General features: G+C 32.0%; 2 protein-coding genes across 2 annotated transcripts; one reads left to right on the plus strand and one right to left on the minus strand.

The window, feature by feature from the left end:
• Positions 1 to 1,232: 1,232 nt before the first annotated feature.
• Positions 1,233 to 16,501, minus strand: LOC140435002 (squamous cell carcinoma antigen recognized by T-cells 3-like). Its single transcript, XM_072523662.1, has 6 exons — positions 16,291 to 16,501; positions 15,972 to 16,239; positions 10,893 to 11,100; positions 7,587 to 8,065; positions 3,376 to 3,624; positions 1,233 to 2,442 (listed from the first exon to the last, which is right to left on the minus strand). The coding sequence occupies exons 1-6, from the start codon at positions 16,369 to 16,371 to the stop codon at positions 1,283 to 1,285; spliced, it is 2,445 nt and encodes an 814-aa protein (XP_072379763.1). The 5' UTR covers positions 16,372 to 16,501; the 3' UTR covers positions 1,233 to 1,282.
• Positions 16,502 to 17,302: 801 nt separating this feature from the next.
• LOC140435014 (serine-arginine protein 55-like) lies at positions 17,303 to 18,381 on the plus strand. Its single transcript, XM_072523675.1, has one exon. The coding sequence runs from the start codon at positions 17,416 to 17,418 to the stop codon at positions 18,139 to 18,141; it is 726 nt and encodes a 241-aa protein (XP_072379776.1). The 5' UTR covers positions 17,303 to 17,415; the 3' UTR covers positions 18,142 to 18,381.
• The last annotated feature ends 3,923 nt before the right edge of the window (positions 18,382 to 22,304 follow it).

Raw genomic sequence — 22,304 nt, forward strand, 5'->3', positions numbered from 1 at the left:
CATATTGGATTATGGATGTATCTTGTACGGCTTTGCTAGTTCACAGATTTTAAACAAAATAGATCTTGCAGAACTCGGTCCTACTCCAGTAGAACCTCTTCATGTAGAAGCTATTGAGCCTCATTTAAATCACAGAAGGCAGTTCCTTGTAGACAAATTTCTTCTCAAAATGTCCAGAACCAACAATAATCTATATTCAAATATAGTAGTATTAAATGAACAAGATCTTACAAATAAATACTGGCCGAAGAAAAATTCTCCACTACTGTGTATCGCACTTCAATCTAATCAAGATATCCTCAGTGATATATAATATCCCAGCTCAACTTTGTCAGATCTTTATGATTATAATTCATTGTTTCTAAATATAAAGATAATAAAACCTTCATATAGCAATAATTTTCACTTTAACATATTATACTCAATACTTGCAAGCTTCGAAGAATCTGTGGCAATATATACAGATGCTTCCAAGTCCAAGGATGGTGTGGGATGTGCTTTTTATATTCCCTTCAAAAATATTAATTATTCCTAAAATCTGGATTTAGGACTGAAGCTATTGCAATCTACAAAGCTTTGAAATTTTTAACACAGTCTACAATTGATTCTGTAATACTTATATCGGACTACTCCCTGTATGTTTTAAATTCCTTGGTTTTGGCTAAGTACCCAAGTCACTCCTCCAATTATATGCTAATGGAAACGAGCTAATTTATAATGCATTAGTAAAGTTTCTGTCAAGTACCAAAAGAGTCTTGTAGTGTCAACTATCAATATATATATATATATATATATATATATATATATATATATATATATATATATATATATATATATATATATATATATAAATGTGGTGAGCAACGTGGACAGTCCATAGCAAAGCAGCTGTCGGATTGAGTAAATAGCTACTCAAGAGTTTGCTGTGTAACTCTGAGAACCTCATCATCTTGGTTGTATATAAATATAGACAAAAAGGAGATAATACAAAAAAAGTATTTTGAATTGTATTATGTGTACCGTTTTTTGAACACACTGATGATGTTGAAAAGAAGCTATATTTAACTTGTACCTTATTTTAATTTTAGCATATTTAGCTGTTCGTTATTGATATTTTATGGACTTTACGATCATTTTTATGTTTGAGGTATTAGTCATGTTGTAACTGGCTGATTGACACCTAGTCTATGCCAATAATAAAAAAAAACTATTTTGGGTAAAAAATAATACACTATTTTTTTATATATCTATTTTACATATCATCAACAATAAAATATTTAAACTATTTTTTAAGAAACATATTTCTAAAATCCGCATTACTCTTCGGTGTTTTATTTACCGATTCGACTTTTCCATTATCCACCGCTTTTTCGGCGGTACTTTTAACAAGTAAAGTTCTCGGCATCAATGGCATTTGTATCTTGCTTCTAGCATGTCTTATTGGCTCCTTCAGCTCTGGTTTGTATGATTTTTCATTCGGTTTCTTTGCAGGTGGAGCGCTTATTGCTACTGTTATTTCCTGATCATCTATTTTTAACGGTTGTATTTCTTTCAGGGCCTTTTGAGCTTCTGCTGCGGTTTTGAACTCTACATAAGCAATTCCTTTCGATTCCCCATTCTTTTTAGTTATAAGTCGAATGTCTATAGGATTATACTGTTTAAAAATTTGTTCAACGTCTTCTTTGGTTTTCGAAATTGGCAATCCTTTTACGAACAATTTGTTTTCTTCGGTAGATTGAGCGTATTTAAACGAGTTTTTCTCGGATTTTTCAGATTTGAGTTCTGATATAAAAACAGGTCTTCCATTAATTGGAACTCTATCTCGTGCTAGAGCTGTCATGCATTCTTCTTCTTTTGCAAATTGTATGTATCCAAAACATCGAGACTTACCTTTTTTATCTAAAACAATACTTATATTTAACGCATTTGGAAATAATTCCTTCAATGTTTCTTCATTTACTGTAGGATGTATATTACTGACAAATACGGTAGTTTTTGGATCTTTATTTTCAATAGGCTTTGAGAATGGAGGATGTTTTGTCTCTTGTGAAACCCGCAACTTTTTAAAATTGAAATCATCGTTGGCGTCTCTGCGTCTCCCTGAATCTTCGTACCTACGTTTTGAACCCATTCGGGACGTTTCCGGATCCTCCTGCTTCCTTTTCCTACTGAATGATCTATTATCTTCACGTTCATATTGAACATCGGACTTTTTCTGTGCATATTGGCTGGCAGTTCTTAGAACATTCTTACATTTTTCTTGGCATTTCATGATATCTTCTAAAGTACCAAATTCACGCTCTAACATTAACCATTCATCTGCAATATATTGGGGCCAATCCTTACATGCAAACAGAGCCCTTTTGAAAATATTTCTCACTTTGTTTACTTCGCCGAATTGTTTTTCCAAATTTGCATATTCTAACCATGCATTTACCGAACCTAAAAGAAAAGAAATATAATATAATTAATATCATAAAGAGAAAAAATAATATCCATAATTTAAACAGTGTTTGAGTTTGAACTCAAAGAGAGCATTCTGTTATAATTTTATATGTGGTATTCACTGTATGTTTTTTGGTAAAGTTATACAGATTGTTCCTATTATAAATCATATTTATATTTTAACAGTTGGTTGAAGATTTCTAATTCATAATAATGTTCCGAAGCTATTTTCTTGTGGCATCTTAATGCAATTACAACTTTTAATGGGAATAAGCCACAATTTAAGTTTAAAATAAGTTTATTTTTGATGATTCGATTTCCACTTCGAAAATAGTTCTCAAAATACAAAACATTAATAAATTAAACAAATTTTGGTTTTTGTTACTTCGTGAAAAATTCCTCTAATAATTTAATTTTATCTGACTCATTCATATTAACAATTCAGACATATAATATACATTTTAAAGTAGACGACTTTAAGATGATACTGCCAATATAGGTCAGGGAAATAAGCAAAAAAGTACTCTGTTTGTGACACTGAACCGGCCAGGCAAACGACAGTTGTTTTGAGTAGTATGGACCTCTGTAACAAAAACCTATATGTTTCCTGCAGTCGATTTTTTGGACTTAATTAGTTATTAACAAATTAAGGTCAAAAAACGGTAAATTTTCACTTTTTTCGTTTATCAGCAAAAAGTGAAGTATCTCAAACAAATTTTGGGTGTGTTTGCATTTTGCTTATCTTAACGGGGGTACCCTTTATGAATAAGACGATAATTAACGTCTGCATATTACGCATGTTCTTTAAAAAAAATTGCATACTTGCGCCAATTTTGCGCACATATATATGCACATATTTGCTGTTTTTTCTTTCATATATTCCGGTCTCTACTTATAAGTAATAAAAATATAGACTGATAAATTATTCACCTTTATTTTGTTGGTCATTGATAATATTACTCCAGACTTTCCTAGCAGACTCCATATCTCCGCGTTTGGCTAGCAAACGAGCGTGCCATCTGCTAACTTTATATGTTGGATCATTTTCATGCCCAATTTGTTGTACAGCCTGAGAGAAAAGTTTATCAAGCTTTTTCTGGTCATCTAAATTTCTGTGATAATACTCCAAGAATGAAAACCAAAACTCCAACGGTGGTTGTGGGCTTATATTGATTATACCTAGAACAAGGTTGTAGATAAAAACACATAGAATCGCTCGATCATTAAATAATGATGATTTCATGTATGAGCATTAGATAATATTTGTTTGTGTCAAATCAATAGCCCAATAGGGAATTGTTTAAGGTTAATTGTAATGAGTTGGACCTTACATTATTGTAAAAATATCTTCGGAAGGTTGTTAGAGGGTATTTCAAATCCCGCATGACAACAAATGTTTATCGCGCAAACAGAATATCTATAATAAGACCCATGCAGTGGCTTTACAATGTTAAACAATTTTAGAAGATTGTTATATATTTGAAACCGCACTAACTACAAAATTATTACTCACTTAAATAATAAATGGAGTTTGATTTTACACAGATATTTTATCGATAACAAATTTTTAGTCAAATCAGCAACTTAATAAAAAAGCTCAGTACTGACAGTGTTAAAATGTGAATATTTATGATCGTTTTTTCAAAATTTTCTACGGCACGTGGACTTAAAATTTTAACAGAAGGTTATAACACCATATTTAACTGATACTCTATGAATTTTTAATTTAGTATTGGTTACCTTAAAACCGCAATTATTCATGACTCTACGAACAACTAGAACAAACAACCCAAAAAGTAAACCAAAACCAAGGCGAGATACTAATAGTGATGGGCTATATGAACGCTAAAGTTGGAGAAGACAATATTAACTTAGAAACTGTAATGAACAAACATGGCCTGAGAGTGATGAATGATATGTCATTCTCACTTATATGCATAAGTCCTCGTCCTCCTAAATACCGCGGTAATGTCGTCCTTTCTACTGCACTTCGAGGATGGTGTTTTTGTGCTTTTGTGAGGTGTGTTCGTACTTTTCTCTGAAGATTTTCTATATCCGTTTTTCTCCACTTAACAATACCAAATGAGTAGCTAAGCGCGGAACATGCATAGGTGTTTAGTGCCTTAAACAAATTTTTACTGTTAAGGTGTGAACGAAGCAGCTGTTTTACCCTTCGTATAAACTCAGTAGTTATCTCAGTTTTCATTTGCTTATGGTCAATCTTCCGCACTTGCTTTATTCCGAGGTATTTACACATATCATTTTCATCCATGGTCTCGATGTTCTGGCCGTTTTGTATATCGAATCCACCGGACTGAACCTTTCCTTTGATTATATTTAAGACACGGCACTTGTCAAGGCCGAAGTGCATACTAATGTCATTAGAGAAATTTTCCACTGTTTTCAGCATCTGATCCAGGTGGCATCGAGTAGAAGCCAATAGTTTTAAATCATCCATATACAACAGATGATTAAGCTTTGCCACAACAGTAGTGTTATTCTTGATGCTAAAACCTGTGTCAGTTGAGTTCAGTAGCTGGGATAGGGGGTTCATTGCTAGACAAAACCACAGTGGGCTCAACGAGTCTCCTTGAAATAGGCCCCGGTTGATTGCAATATTTTCAGTTTCGATATTGTTTTCACCAGGTATTTGGAGGTGAATTTTTGTCTTCCAATCTGACATTATATGTTTTAAAAAGGTCACTATGTTATCATCAACTTTATATATTTTTAATATATCTATAAGCCATTCATGCAGCACTTAATCAAACGCTTTCTTGTAGTCGATGAAAGCACTAAAGAGATTCCTTTTTTTTACTATATGCTTGGTTAGAAATGACAGAGTCGATGATAAGTTGTTCTTTGCAGCCCATGGAACCCTTAGATACGCCGGGTTACACAGGATGTGAGCAATTTATACAGAGTTGGAAGACAAGTAATTGGGCGATACTTGGTTGGATATTGGGTGTTATTTTGATCTTTTGGTATTAAATAAGTTGTTCCCTGGGTTAGGAAAGATGGTATTTCCTGCTGATTAGAAATACTGTGATTAATTAATGCTGATAAGCACTCATGAATACTCCAGAACTTCTTAAGCCAGAAGTTTTGAATGCCGTCTGGTCCAGGAGATTTCCAGTTATGAAGCTCTTTGATAATATTTGAAACTTCTTCAGTAGTAAAGGGTTCGTAGGGAGCAGTAACGTAGTGTTGGTAGTTGAGCGCAGTATCTTCGATCCATCCAGCATTGGTGTTAGGAGCAGTTGGTGTGGAAAGTTGATTTCCCCAAAACTCATGGATTTCTTCTTGGCTTGGGTACGATTTATTGGCACTTTCTGCAGTAGAATTGAGTTTCCGATAGAACGCCTTCTCGGCATTCTCAAAAAGCATATTGTCGGATTTTCATTTGTTACTAATTTTGTATCTCCTTAGTCGGCCTGAGTAAACGTAAAGTTTTTGTTTTAATGTTTTGCACTTAGTTTTCTTATCGTCTACGCACGGAGCGAGGGTTTTTAATTTTATTTATTTATTTTATTCGATAGGATTGGATTTTATTTTATTGAATTTTATTTTATACAAATATTTCAAAATCAAAATTGGCCAAATCGATCCACTCGTTCTCGAGTAGTTATAAAAAAAGTTATAAAAAAATAAAATGACGTTTGTTAAACTGCACAGCGTTACCTAACCGATGCCCCAGACAACTGGCGAACTCTGGGAGATAATAGCCTTGGAACGGTGTAGACGCACTGTTATGCACGTTCCAACGAAATACTGTCCCAGAGGAGAAGAAATGAGTGACTTTTCTGAATTCATAAATAAAAATGTAGAGGGAACGGTAGCGGAATCGGTGTCTGTTCCAAATAGGTCTTAATGACCCCAATCAGAGTCCTACATGCGAACCTTCAGCACAGTAAAGCAGCTTCTGCATAACTTGTTGGTATGGGAGACGTCGATGTCGTGATTCGCCTTGACACAAAAGCCTTAAGTATACCAGGTCCATCAGACACTGGGAGAGAGCTTATATATAGAGTGATAAACTTTTATGTAATGCTAAGATATTTGTAAATAGTAAAATAAATTTTACTTTATTTTATATCACCATCATAAACTTATGTTTATTATGGTGATATAAAATACAGAGAGATGCATTTAAAAATACTGAGCAATCTGAGCTTTCTACAATCTTTTAAAAACTATGGTTACGTTGCTTTTGTACCCTTTTTCAATTATACAGGGCATTGAACCGGGTACGATTATTATTGAAATTTGGTTAAGTATAGCTTTTTAAATACCCTGTACAACAAAAAATAGACAGCCTGGCGAAACAGACACATTAACACTGAGGTGAAGTGAAGAATTTATAAAGCCAGTGTAAGACCAATAATGACATATGCCTCAGAAACAAGACCCGACACAGCCACAACGCAAAGGCTACTGGAAACGGCAGAGATAAGAATACTAAGAAGAATTACAGGAAATACGCTGACAGATCGAAAGAGAAGTGAAGACATTAGAAGAAAATGTAACGTGCAGTGTATAAATGAATGGTCACAAAATAGAAAAAAAGAATGGAATATCCACATAAGCAGAATGGAGCGACGTCAAAATAGCAAGAGAATAACAAAGAGAATTGCTTATGAAGAACAAGAAGAAGCAGAAGAAGAACACAAATCAACTTTGTATTACTGTAAAGAGGAAATAAAGCGGAATATAAATTTAAAATTAAATACAGGGTGGTTCATTAAAAAACATATCTTTGATATCACCATCACCATACCATCATCATATGTTGATTAGTTAATCATCCTGTATAGTATCTGAAGTCCCCAGAAATTTTATACTCGTAATATTGAATGGAAGATGTACAATACAATATAAAAAATACATCTTTTCGCTGGGTGGAATACAAACCAAAGAATGGAATTAAATTTTTAAGAACTGGACTATAAAATACTATACATACTAATTTGTGATGGATACTCGTTTTAAATTCTACTTTTTTGTCGGGTGTATCAAAGCCAGCCATTTAGCAATATATGTACCCTTCTTGGGCTATTACTCCTAATCAAATTTTATTGCCACTTTAAACGCTACGAATCAATTAATTACTAAAACAAACAAAAAAGTTTTTTACAACTTACCTTGTTCAAAACATTCCATAATATCTTTTTCATCCAATTTATGAAATTCAAGAGCCCGAAGCCTAGCAATCCACAAAGGCTCACTCCAAGTGCAATTTCTAATAGCTCTAGTTCCAACCTTTAAGACAACTTCCTTTAATTTAAAACAATATTTAATATAATCTTCCCACAAAAGAGGTGTTAAACACAATGGGAGTACCGCCCTTTCATACAAACATAATACGGTTGATGTATCTTTAACTTCTTTAATATATTCTTTGTAAATATCATATAGTTCAGCACTATCTGCAGATATCAGTTTATCTTCAAAAGGTTTGTATGTTTCTAAGGTTTTTATTGCTTTTTTATAGCCCCATTCGACAGGGCCTGAATCTACTAAACCGTCGGGCAAGGATGTATACCAATCAGTCCATTCATTGTATGTATTTTCCATATTTAAAAGTGGAACAGAAAGCTGTCTTCTGAATACTTCAACTAACCTAAATATGAAAAAATATTTTGTATTAAAATTTCATTTATTTGAAAATATTTATTAAAAATGCAAAAATTGCACCAAAAATTATATAAACATATAATTATTATTACTAAGGATTAACAGATATACACAAAAAAATTAAGGAAATATGCGTTTATATAATTATGCAAGCATTTTTACTAAAATATGCAAAAAATACATCTTTATATGCTAACTTTTTTTCTAAAATAAAACAATTAAAGTTAGTATTAATAGTATTATATTAAAAAATACTGCTCCACTATCTAATACAAAAGAGGTATTTACAAAAATAATGAACAAATTATTAATTTTACGAGTGTATCACTGATTTTATTAACTTATAACATAACTGCTATTGAAAAACAATAAATAATTAAATATTTTCCCAAATAGTCTATCAAAAACTTGTCTTCGATCTGAGTACATATACTTGTAAACAGAAGAGCTGCGTTCTACATCAACAGAAGTGAGTGGAGTATATTCTAAACCATGTAACTTTTAAACTATTTAGTGATCGAGTACCAATATTAAAATTTCACAGTCATCAATAAGAATTTTAGCCACAGTTGCTAAAAAAATATGCTTCTTTTTTTTATTTACAAATTCGCATCAACTCGAAGGTTATTAGCGAGAAGCAAATCTTTACTATATTAAATATTAGATATTTACAAAATTAATAGCCTTTAAGTAATTTAGTATATTCGTGAAGGAACAATTTGCACCAAGTGCTTTCTCTAGGTTTGTTGGGATACCGTAATTGCATCTTGATACGGAAAAAACTGGACAGTCTATAATGTTTCACCAAGAGCTTGACGTTACACTGCTCACATTTCGGTTCGGATTCTTTTGCAACTAAGAACTTATATGTAGCACTGGTATGACCTAATCTAAGACGGGTTATCGTCACTGGATCTCATCTTTTGTTGGAGAAACATCTCAAAGGTTTAATATTCCAAAGATTGGACAATGAAAACTGTCACTCACTTAGGATCCACGATTTGGTAACACTTATCTTTATTATATTATATATAATAATAGTCTCCCGTTTTATACCGCTGTCGCGGCTTTGGGAGTATAGCAGGGTAGTCTGCTATATCTAGGGCCTACGGTATACAAGGAAGGTAACATGGCCAGTGCTACGCTTCAACCGTCTATTATTACCCCTGGGTTTTACCCAAGATACTCATTTTTATTCAGGCTGAGTCGACCTGGGGCCTATAGACATTTTTAAAATGTCTAGATGTTCTTGCCGGCGGTGGGATTCGAACTCCGGACCACCGGCTTGCGAGGCAAGCATCCTACCGCTTGCGCTACGCAGGCCATTATATTATATACAATCATTAATTATCACATATTTCACGATCATAGAGTCAGCTGAGTTGACGGCTTCACGCGCACACTTTTCTGCTTCTTCATTACCTCGAATTATAATATGTGATGGAATCCAAATGAAGATTACTGCTTTATTAAAATTTTATATATCTATCAGATTTTGTTTGATTTTTCCTAAAATGTGATTCTCTGGGTATATTTTTCCTATTCTTTGTAATGAGTTTAGTGAATCAGTCAAATGTTGCGATTTTTTCTGCTGTGGTTAGAGGAATAGGATTTGGGTTTGGATTGATAGTGTTTTTGCACTTAGTTGCCGTATGCATGCCCATTATGTATGAAGTATTATCGTAATTAATTACAAACGATTCTGGAATTGTAAAGCATGTTGGGCTGATAAAGATTTGCCTTCTAAAGCTTCGTATGTGACTTAATTAAGTAACGGTGCATTAATTTTTAAAAAGGACATTGTACGTATAGCAACAAGCCCCATGGATTTAAGTTCTTTAATTAATACATCATGAGGAATGGTTGGGCAAACATTAGAGAGAATAATTCTTTCGGAGGCAGTTATATTCCGCCGAGCTTGTATAATCTGATTATTAATTTCAATCTTGCCGTTATATTCATTGATGAATTTTTCTAAGATATTTTCAGATGATAGATACGAGCATGTTCTATAGTTTGATAATCTAGAATCTAGAGCAGAATAGTATATTTTTTGGATGGAGGTAATCTTCTATTTTTGCATCTTAAATTATTTTCAAATCAAAATATTCCGAAAACGGTATACAGTATCGAGTTTTACCAAGAGTACCTTTTTCGTGTAAAATTGAATGATGTTTAAGTTTACTTGAAATTTTGATTAATAATTATACTAAAAAAGTTATATTGACTAATACTTAGTACGATCCGTATAACTAGCGCCCTCTATGAGAATTAGATATAAAAACAAATTCATTCAAACAATTCATTTTTTTTCTTCAACGCCCTGTATCTGTAAAACGGATGGCGTTACAAAAATTTTTTACTAATCAAACCCCAATTATTTTTCAGTTTTTTACCTACCCCAGAGACGGGGTTACCTTTTTTTGAAACATATTGTATATGGTATTGTCATCTTTGAATCCCTTCTTAGAAGATCGCAATCATTGTAGATTTTTATTAATACACATTTATTTATAATCTACCTCTTTTTCTATTTCATTGTCTTTCATAATTTCTAGTTTTAGATCAATGTATTAAATTAATAATAAATCTGTTAAATAATATGCCAAAATGACACAAAAATTGATAAAAAACAAGACAAAAAAATATAAATAAAAATGTTCCGCATCTGTCCTAAATGTGTCCCTTATGGAATTATAAAATCTTATTCACAATGCTTCATTAGATATTTATTAAATAGATGTGCAAATTGTCATCGATTAAAAACCCACCCTATATTTAAGTTATTAAAAAGAGGAAATGAAAAACGGAACCTTTTAATCTGAGACTTCCATTCTTCTGAATTTTCTTGATATAGAGAAAGATGGGCATGTTCCAACTCTCGTAAGGTATCCCATAACAAAGAACCTTCGCTTACGTGTAGTCCAGCAGAGGTCAATCCTTTCTCTAGTATAGAACGTGTGGTTTGTATATTACTTGTACCAATTGAATATTGAGCATATTCAATCCAAACATTAACAGCTGAAACCAGAAGAAAAAATAAATATTTGAAAAAAATATTTTTTTATTATTTCTTAGAAATTATTATTTTTTAACTAATTATTTGTCTATTTAAAAAACACACATATAAACTTAACATGAAATAATTTTTATTCAAGTGCTCAGTCAAGATCACATTATGTATATTAAGGTTTGGAGAGGGTAACTTTATTACCAAACTTTTCACATTTAAGAGAGGCGTAGTTGAACACCTGATTGCTTCAAAATATTTATTAAGGACCACTGAAGCAATAAAACACTTAAGATGTATTTTTCTTTCGATTTATTTATAGTGAACTTAAGGGCTGATTCAACATTGATAATTATCGCAATTCTGATGTAATAAAAAGAGCTATAAAAATATCATTAGCTTTAAGTGCTAGGAGGCAGTAACAGAGATACATAAAATTGAGAGATACAAACAGGTATACGATTTAACACAAAACACTGGGTTTACAAGCGCATTTATCACTTACGCACCACGCACTTTTCGACAACACACCCGGTCCTTACTTGCCTGGTATTAGAGGACTTGCATATAATATCCTAGAAAGTTATCTTCTAAACAGGCAACGGCATGTTTATATAGATGGAGAAATTAGTAAGGGAAGAATTACATTCTATGGAGTCCCGCAAGGAACAGTCTTAGGACCAATTCAATAGTCTAGGACCAAGTCAATATCTACAGCAATGATATATTCAGACTGAATATTACAGATAAGCTTTGCAGATGACACAGATATTTTCTATGATGCAAATACATGGGGTAATTTAAAACAAAAAGCCGAAACAGACTTTGCTACAATTCAGAAATGGTGCAGTTTAATAAGCTCAATGTAAATGTAGATAAGACAAAATATATGCCATTTACATAGTATGTAAGTAATTCAAGGAATAATGCAATTTTACATAATTGTAATAAATCCATACTCCAGAGATATGTTGGTTATATAAGGCCCAAATTATACAATTGTCTACCAGAGAATTTAAAGTCAAATTAAAAATTATAAAAAACATAAATATAAATATGAAATTAGACAATAGATTAAAAACAAAACAAACAATAAATTTTATCATGTAACACATTACAGTTGAATGATTAACTTTATTTCAATGTAGCTAAGTACGATTATATATAATTAGATGTATCTTGCCTAATAATAAAAAATCATGTTTTAATTGATTTCTGATATTAGACATATCCTCAATATTTATATTTAATCATACTAAGTAAAATAGCATCTCTAGAAAGTTTCACATTTGATATTAAAAGCTTAAATCCTCAAACCATATGGCATAGCAATGCATTAGAAATTTAAAAGATCTCCTCACTACCTGACGTCATGCGCAAACCTGAACGAAATTTGGAACGCTAAGTATCATATCTTTCTTTCATTGTATCATGATCCCGAAACACGTTTTTGGGTCTACTTTGCTCTGAGGTAAACTATCCCCAAAATATGTGTGAATTTCCTTTATTAATTATTTGTCAATTGTGAATGTGACGGCAGTTTCAATGACCATAACCACTGGATGTCTCAATGTCGGTATAAACAAGAAGCCATAATTTTTTTTTAAAGTAAGAAAAGTTCAGATAGCTCCTATATAGGAAAACCAAGCTCATATCTGTACTAGGTAAACAATACGATTCATGAAAAAAGAAAACTAAGAAAGAAATGACAAAATACTCGGGCCCAATAGACAAAACAAATCTAAACAGAACAACTCAAAGAAACACTAAACGAATACAAGGACGCCGGTATTTAAACATTTTTTACTCACTACGGAAACCGACAAGGGAATTGAAATCCCAATAACATACTAAGACTCCTATAAAAAAAGACAATGGTAGCTGGGCTCGCAGTGATGTCTGTATTTTAACCTCATCAGAAAGAAGCTTATGCAGAAGATGAAAAATAAAAATTTGTGAAATCACAGAAGTCATTGCAAAATTGCACGGATCTAATATTATAAAATTTACCTAAAAAGGCCAGCAGGCTAATACTATATATTTTCAACGCTCTTATTAAAATTGGTTACTTTCCTGTCATGTGGAAAGTAGCTAAAATAATTATGGTTAAAAAACCTTACAAAGGCCCAAACGAAGCCTCATCATTCCTTCCAATAAGTCTTCTACCACCTCTCGCAAAGCTTTTTGAAAAGATCCTTATGACTAGAATCAAACCTATTATCTTGGAAAATAACTTAATAAAAAACTACCAATCTGGCTTCAGGCAAAAACATGGTACCATCTAGCAAATACATAGAGTAGGTAGAACAGCTAGAGGTGCCCTTAAGAACAAGTCCCACAGTACAGCTGCCTTCTTAGATGTCTCGCAGGCATTTGACAAGGTCTGCCATGATGGTCTAATTTCCAAAATCAAGTCACAGCTACCTCATCCCATAGCCAAAATGATACATTCATATATAATAGATAGATCATTCTTGATTAATCTTGACGAAGCTTGTACTCCCCTATATCCAATCTCGGCAGGAGTTCGTTAGGGTAGTGTGCCTATATTTACCCTATATTTACTGTACACAGCTGAAAGCCCTACCACAAATATTACTATGATTGCTACATATGCAGATGATACCGTCATAATAGCCACTCATGTGAATCCAAGACTAGCATCCAGAAATTTACAAAACCATTTAAACCAATTGGTTACAACTATGGCGTGTCAAAGTAAATAATACTAAATCGGCTCACATCACCTTCACATTAAACAGAGAGAACTGTCCTCAGGTATCTATAAACTGAAAAATTACTCCCTGCTAGGAACAATATCAAATATCTGGGTATCTACGTACACAATCACCTAAATTGGGGAAAACATATATGGCCCAAACGACTGCAACTGGGCATGCTTTACAAAAAAATGTACTGATTTATGAATCGGAAGTCAGGTTGAAGTACCCAAAACAAACTTCTTCTCTATAAGACAATACTATGACCAGTATGGATGTACAGGATTCAAATCGGCCAGTAATACAAATTTGCAAAAACTACAAAGATTTCTATCCAAAGTCCTTCGTGATATCTACAATACCCCGTGGTATGTGCCAAACGATGTTATTCATCATCACATATCTCGTTGCAAGTGTTTATTACTATATAAATATGGATATCCACAAGGGTGTATTTTATGAAAAAGTAAACCAATATTATCAATTGAACAAACACACCAAAAAGCCGTGGAATTATGATGAAATGAATGGTTTAAAAAAACTTAAACCTAACCTTAAATCATTTGGACTGTAACATCTTTCGCACATAATTAAATGGCACATAATTTCAGTCAAACAAAGTAATAATGATTTTAATACAGTGTTTGCCGGCAATACCTGTAATGACTAGGCTTTTCATAGAATGACATGTTACACCGATTGCTTACTACTAAGTCAAAAAAATTTGGTAATGTAATAGTAGTATAAGTAAAGGGTGCTCACCACTGGGTGTAGCTCTCACTGTGTCACTTTTTCTGTCTTTCAAACATATTGTTTATTGTTATAATGATAACAGATTACAATAAACAAAGAAAGTTAAAAAAAATTAATATTATCCATATTATGAAGATTTACAATATTTAATACTCTAGACCTGTATGAATTAAAATCAATATTGCTCTGTCTAAAGGGCCAATAAAATATATGTGATCTTGTGTTCCTAACTGGAACTTTCACCAACATTTTAGAAAGTAATGAGTGGCAGCCAATCATACAATTAATGAATTAAAAAAATAATTTTAGGTCTGCCAGGTCTCTTTGTACTTTTATCTTACAATGATGCAAAATCATAAAAATAATCATTAATTTTTGGAATATTTGCTATATAGGCTAGGTACCGCAGAAACATTCTCTACATTTGCTCAATTCTGTGAACATGACAGGTGGTATAATAGGGGCTCCAGACTGAAGAACAATATTTTAATAGGGGTCTAACAGGATTACAGAAGGTATAGCAATCAAATAGCTATAATACTTTTTAAGTCTGATGTATTTCTCTAGTGTAGCTCTAGAAACTATCATGTCAATATAATTGACGAGTGTGTGGAGTCCATAATAACAGCAAGATCTCAATATGAGTTGGGACAACTGTGAATCCTATATTCTGCATTTAAAATCAATTTTGTTTAGTTTCTTTGTAAATATTATGGAGTGACACTTAGAAATATTAAGATCCATATCATTGATATTACACCATTCATCCAGTCTGGCCAGATCTGCCTGAAATTTAAGACAGTTCTCAGGGATGATATCAAGAGGTAACACTTTACATCTTCGAAACATAAAAAATTAGCAAACTTGAAGCACTCTGAAATATCATTGATAACTAGTACAAATAGCAAAGGTCTCAGGTGGGATCCCCGTAGATACCCCAGGGAATTGGAAATTTTTTTAGACAGAACATTATTTACTTTTACAGTTTGAAATCTTTTAGGCAGATAACTAGCTAACCATTCTAACAATGTTCCCTGGACACCAGCAATTTTTAGCTTGGACACCAGCAGGATACTCAATGTTAATACTATTCAGATGTTTCTGAAAGCTATTTATATATTTAATTTGAAAGCCTAAACCTAAAATAAGACTTTACTAATTAGGTACTGTTGTTCCATAAGATTTAAAAAAATAAGAGGTGTGAAAATGTTCCCTACTAGTGTATTAAGAGGGTAGGACCCCTAAAAACCTAAAATTTATATCTATTTCTGCAAAAAGTTATATATAGAGGAAATCAAAACGCACATCTTATAAAGATCATTAATAACCAAGAAATTCATGTTATACTTGTCACAGTAGTATGTTTTATTTCCCTATATGAAAATAGAACTAATTAAATAATACTCAACAGAGGTAATCATCTACAGCTGCATCAAAAAGGCTAAAGATTTTCTCTTGTTCTTCTTGTGTGCTGGCAATTTTTATCTCATCTTTAATCCACTCCAACCATATTTTCGGAGTTAATGGAAAGCATTCCCGAAACCTCTGATAAGCTTCTCTCATGGAATTTAAATCAGACAGTTTTCTATATATGTTAATTACTTCGATATGAACATCATACAAGTATTTGTTGGTTGATAACTGACTTTCCAGCATTTCAGCTTGCCTTAGTAAATCCTAAAAGCACTCTAAATTAAACACCCTTAAAAGTATTTTTATAATATTTACTTTTTCTATATCATCATCTTCAATACATGAATCCGAAGAACTTGAATTCTCTTCTTCAGAAGCACTCATCTTATTTTCCATTATAGTTCTTTAAAAATATTTATATTTTTTAACTACAAAGTAAACTTGGTTGTTTGCAAACTGTATTTATATTTATTAACCTCAACCTCACCATTTACTTTTCGTTTGTGATTTGTGACGATTGGTGTTGTGATTTGAAAAGAGCTAAGTGTTGTCTTGTTGCCTACCTTAATGTGTTAAGATGCAAAATGTGTTGCATATTTCCTAACATACATTTCATAAACCAGATCTGTTTAACTTTTATGGTAATTTATCTTTAATAGAAACATTACTTTAATAGGCATTACTAAAAAAAATTATTTACCTAGATAATTTTTAATTTTTAAATACTTTGCCATCAACAATATATTTAAGTTATAAATTTCAATATAATCTGTAATCACTCTATAATATTCTAGTTAGATTCTAGATTCAGCAAAGGAAAAAATTATTCAAGTTAAAACTTTCAATACAATCTTTAATAAGTCATTCATATTCTAGTTAGATTATCAATAAAGGAGAACATGATTTAAATGTATTTAATATTAGAGTTAAACGCACAAAACGACTACTTCTCAGCAGTTCTCACTACGCTCTACTTCTTACATCATAATACAATGATTTTCTCTCGAAAGAAAGTTATTATTGTTTTTAATTACTAGATATACCGAATATACTTTTACTAATATTGACTTTTCTAGGAATGATACATATGTCTCAATGCAAATGTCTAAATTTAAATTTCCCTGGATTTTGTGAATATTAATTTTCATCACAATACATAAACCTTGTGATTTTAAAAGCGATCATTCATTGGGTGAATTTTTGGAACATTTGCGTTTATTGGTTTGAAATGCTCACGTGGTGCGAACTTCCGGTGGCGTACCTGTTTTATGACAAAATAAAAGTGACTGTCATTTCAATATACGTAAAAGCCGGGCGCCAAAGCTACAACAATTGTCAATTGTCATTCTCGCGTCCTTTTCCCGAAGAGATCGTGACGAAAGTAACTGTTTGTTGAATTTCTCCAATTATTTGTGTAATTTTGCCATTTGTCGCGTTAAAATGGCAACCCGAGTGTTTGTGGGTGGTCTTACTTATAAAATTCGTGAACGTGATTTAGAAAAGTTCTTCAGAAAGTATGGAAGAATCAAGGAGGTTTCCATGAAAAATGGTTATGCGTTTGTGGAATTCGACGATCACAGAGACGCCGACGACGCTTGCTATGAGCTAAACGGTAAGGATTTAATGGGGGAAAGAATTACTGTAGAAAGAGCCCGTGGTACGCCCCGCGGAAGTGATCAGTGGCGGGGAAGCGGTCGAGATAGAGGTTATAGCGGTCCACGCGGTAGAAACGATAATTCTAGAGCTCGTGACAAGTATGGCCCCCCGACTCGTACAGAATACAGAGTTATTGTTGAAAACTTGTCTAGCCGTTGTAGCTGGCAAGATTTGAAGGATTACATGCGTAAAGCCGGTGAGGTAACATTTGCTGATGCTCATAAACTAGTTCCAAATGAGGGAGTCGTCGAATTTGTTTCATACAGCGATATGAAAAATGCTATTGAAAAGTTGGATGATACCGAGATTAACGGCCGCAGAATTAGAGTTTTCGAAGATAGAAGAGGTGGACGAAGAAACAGATCTGTAAGCCGCAGCCGATCACGGTCAAGACGTCGCTCCAAGTCAAGAAGTGCTAGCCGTAATAAGAGCCATTCTAAGTCAAGATCTAGATCACATTCCAAAGATAATAAGAGGAGGTCAAATTCTAGATCTGAAGACAGAATTTAAAGAAGTCGTTCCATTGATTTTCACAATGTATGTTGTGTAAACAGTACCTTTAAGTTTAATAACATAAACATAATCTAACTTGTATCATTTGGTTTATCATAAATATGTTTGGTATTGTGTGGACATTCATTTTATTTTCCTAAACTTTTGTTATATTTGTAGGTGTCTTTATTAAACTGAAATAATAAAATTTGCCTTTATTTAGTACAGGGAATATAGTAGTACCAAGATTAGATCTCATTTTTTTTTATTTTAATCATAATAATAATTAAGATTGTTTTAATATTCATATATTCTGGTTATTTCAAATACAATTAAAAATTACATTATTTGGTAAAAATTTGGCACTAATAGTAAGAAAATTATTTCAAAACCGAATATTTTTTTGTAATCAGTTTGCTTCTAAATTCTAACATTTAAACGTTGATCAATAAATTTACATATGCTCGCAATGAGTTCTGCATTTTCTGTGGAATTATTTTTGTCCACATAGTTTATTTATAAACTTATCGTGTTAACCGTTTTTACTATTGCATAGCTTTTACCAGATATTGTATTTGATGATTGTTCTGACATTAAAACATTTTCTTTTTCTATTTTTTGTTTTGTTAAAATTTGTCATAATCCCTGAATAAATTGTTTGTGAGATATTAATTACCTTCTAACAAACTAACTTCCATGTTTAAAAAAATAAAAAAAGTTATTTGTTCACACATTTCAACTTAGTAGGTTTGATACTTTATTTTACTGTAAGAGTCTTAATTGTAGATTTTCCATACGTTTTTTAAATATTAACTCCAATTGTAAGTTTATGCTTGAAATAAATTACTAAGTATAAAGACTAAAGAGTTTTCTCAAAATTATGTACACTCAATTTTGAGTAGCTAAGTGGGTTTTGGTATTGTAATATTTTCAATGTATTATTTTTTATTTTAAAGTAAAACTATAATCACTACAACTATCTTTACATATTTACTATACAGTTTTCTATGATTTCCAAACATATTTCCCACCTCACTGTTATTTGGTAGACTGGGTGGCTTCCTGAAATAGCTATATTACCATAATAATCCAATAGTATTCTTGAAAAGGATACTACAGTATTTTTTAATTTGAATATGTACAACTGTATATCTTTTCCATTTAAAAATACATTTTCTACAATTCCATATGTTCCCGATTCTTTTTCATATTAGATTTCGTCCTGTAAATTCATTCTCAAATAATCTTTCTATTAATTGTATGTCGCAGACAAAATGCAATAACCAATCACACTTTAAAATTTAAGTATTTTTACCTTTTTCAATGATTTTTGTTTTAATTTAAAATAAGATGAAATAATCTTTAATCAAAACATGTGGGATAGGTTAAATATTTAGATCATGCAAACTATTAACTAAGTGAAGCATAATTTATTTAATATAAATTTTAATAATAAATAGTTTAGTATATATCTAATATCTATTTGACTATTTTTTTTTAAATTTTTGTCTGGTTTAGTTTTTTTAATACGAATTGTTAATGCTTCTCTAACTGAAATAATTTTGTTTCAGTATGTGTATCATTAAGAGGTCAATAGTTGGTTTCCTATCCTGGACCAAAGATTGAGTATTCCTTGAGGGTCATTAGAGATGTTCACAGTCAGTTACCTATCCCATACCAAATATTAAACAGAAAGAAATTATTTCTTGTTAGACAGTGGCATCCTATCCTAGACTGAGCTGAGGTTACCATAGTCTATCCCAGCCAAACAGCATATAGAAAGGAATTACCTTTCGTCAGACCATGATGTGCCATCCCAGGCCCAAAGTCCAATATTCAGTGAGGCCAACAAATGTTAACAACTGTTACCGATCCAGAATAAGTACATTCCATTCAAAATTCAGTATTCAAAACTGGTGATAATGGATGTTAACAGTTGTTACCCAGTTCAGATCAAACAGCATCTAGAAAGATTTTCCCATCCAAAGAGTCAAAGAGGGTCATAGTTGATGTTCTTGCCTTTCCTCCACCAAACAGCTATAGAAACTCCAATAATTCAGTATTCATTGAGATGGATGCCAACAGTTGCTCCTTAATCCAGAAAAATGCCCATAGAATAAATGTACCATCTACAGACTGGTCATGCAGAACTGTTATGATTCCTTCCTTATTAATTATCACTTTTAACTTTCAATATTGGTCAAAAGATGTTAACAGGATATACAAAGAGTACAAAACTAAAGATTTAATATTCTGTAAGGAGCATAAGTCTTTTGGTTTATTCCAGAAAAATCCTGTATGATGGTTTGCAATCAGTTATTGTGTCTTCACAGTTAGAATTACAAAAAGTTAAAACACAATCACATGTGAAGAAACAGTTGAAGATAGTGGCTAATATCCATTCACTGTGAATACCACATTATTAGTAAATCAAAGTCAATTTGATTCCAGCAAATTATACATAAAGCTACAAAAAGTTGATAAAGGATGAATATATGCTATTGCTAATTATCATACTGTCACAAGAAATTTTCAAAGGTTACTTATCACATGTTGACCAAGGGATATTTCTAATTTTTATCTTTCATGTTTCAATTTCTCCACCCTTTGGTTCTTTTTATTCTGTAGTATTTTTTCCATGCGTTAACTAATTTCTATTTTTTAACTTTTCTTCCAATGAAATGAATTTAGGAAGTATTACTGCTATGACAAAACAAGTATGGTCTCTGTGTTTTGTTTTGTATCTATATATTATAGGCTGCAGGCATATGGAATTAGTAACGAGTAAGTTATCAAATGCTATTCTACTTGTATTTTATCCAATAATCATCAGAAAATAGATTGTATAAATAACCCAAGAATTATGTTACCTTTCATTAATTTTTTATCTTGGTTTGTTATGCATTTCTGTTCAGTTCATGTCTGCAGCCTCAACTTTATATGTATCAAAAATGTTTTCTGGTTTTTGCAATTCTTATTCCAATGCTAGAAGTTATCTAATGCTTTTATTGAACCATTTACCAGTGAAAAATAAATTATGACATCCAAAGATAAAGAATGAATTGAATGGTGACAGTCACTATCAGAGGCCTAAACTAGAACTTTTAAGACAATCAACATAGGAAGCAGACTTAAAATGTGGGTTGCTGAAGCAGACAATACTTGAGTTATTTATGGAAGGTAAGTTTAGTATTAAGAGTACAATACACATGATTATGATTGGGATAAAAATCTGTTAACAAAGTAATTAAACCAATAATTTTGTCTCAATGTAATGCACTTATGCCATATTCTCATTCATCAGCAAGAATCACAATTTTACTATTCACTAATTTCAAAGCCTCATTCTAGTTATCGAGAGATAACACACAATCTCTAATTTTGTTTAGTTACTTCTGCTGTCTTTTATTTTTGGCTATACTTATGTCCCATAATTATATTTTATCTGTAGCTTTTGTGACTAGAAAAATGTATGGGAATGCAAGCTTGTTCATCCTCTACATTGTCCATAAAGGGGTCTTTCAGCCCCTTATACAATTGTAGTAAAGGGAGTGAAAAACAATACCTGACTTAAAAGTGGTAAAACACAGAACAATTTACCAACATTGTATCCAACCTTCAGTAATAGAGATGGCACTGATAGAAGAAGATACCTTTCTACACTGACCTGAAGAAGTATCTCTTGTGCATACCTTACATCTATGTTGGTGGCTTTTGGATAAGTTTTAACTAGTGCTGTTAAACTTCATTTGAGACATTGAAATTATCCTGTGTAAATTTTTGTGGTTTTCATTGTTTTTATTTACATCCTGTACTTCTGAAGAAGCTATTTGAGTGTATCACGTGAGTAAAAAACAAATGAGACCAGAAGTAGTCTCATCTAGAATGAGAAAAGGCTGATATAAAATCTACTGTATTTCGCATTTGTTTTTATTTTCTGAATTTTTATGGTAATAATTTAGTATTCTATGTCTTTAATTACATCTACCCCCCTTACTAAATCAAAACTTTTCCCACACCCCTGACAACAACGACTAGAATTTGTGACATGCTATTGTATCTAGCTTTTTATCGTTTTCATGTGTTCTATAAATGATTTAAAATAAATTTGGAACAGCTTTTCTCAAAATTATGTATGTTTGTTTTTAATCTTTTTCAGTTTTTTGAAAGTTTCCTTGTAG

Source organism: Diabrotica undecimpunctata, chromosome 2, assembly GCF_040954645.1.
Source record: "Diabrotica undecimpunctata isolate CICGRU chromosome 2, icDiaUnde3, whole genome shotgun sequence".
NCBI classification, from domain to species: domain Eukaryota; kingdom Metazoa; phylum Arthropoda; class Insecta; order Coleoptera; family Chrysomelidae; genus Diabrotica; species Diabrotica undecimpunctata.

Coding starts and splice junctions, on each gene's coding strand:
- LOC140435002 (XM_072523662.1), bottom strand. CDS start 16,371: ATGGAAAATAAGATGAGTGCTTCTGAAGAAGAGAATTCAAGTTCTTCG. Junction 11,101..15,971: donor AGCTGTAGATGATTACCTCT/GTTGAGTATTAT, acceptor TTCTGGTTTCAG/CTGTTAATGTTTGGATTGAA. Junction 8,066..10,892: donor TGGAAGTCTCAGATTAAAAG/GTTCCGTTTTTC, acceptor TTTCATATTTAG/GTTAGTTGAAGTATTCAGAA.
- LOC140435014 (XM_072523675.1), top strand. CDS start 17,416: ATGGCAACCCGAGTGTTTGTGGGTGGTCTTACTTATAAAATTCGTGAA.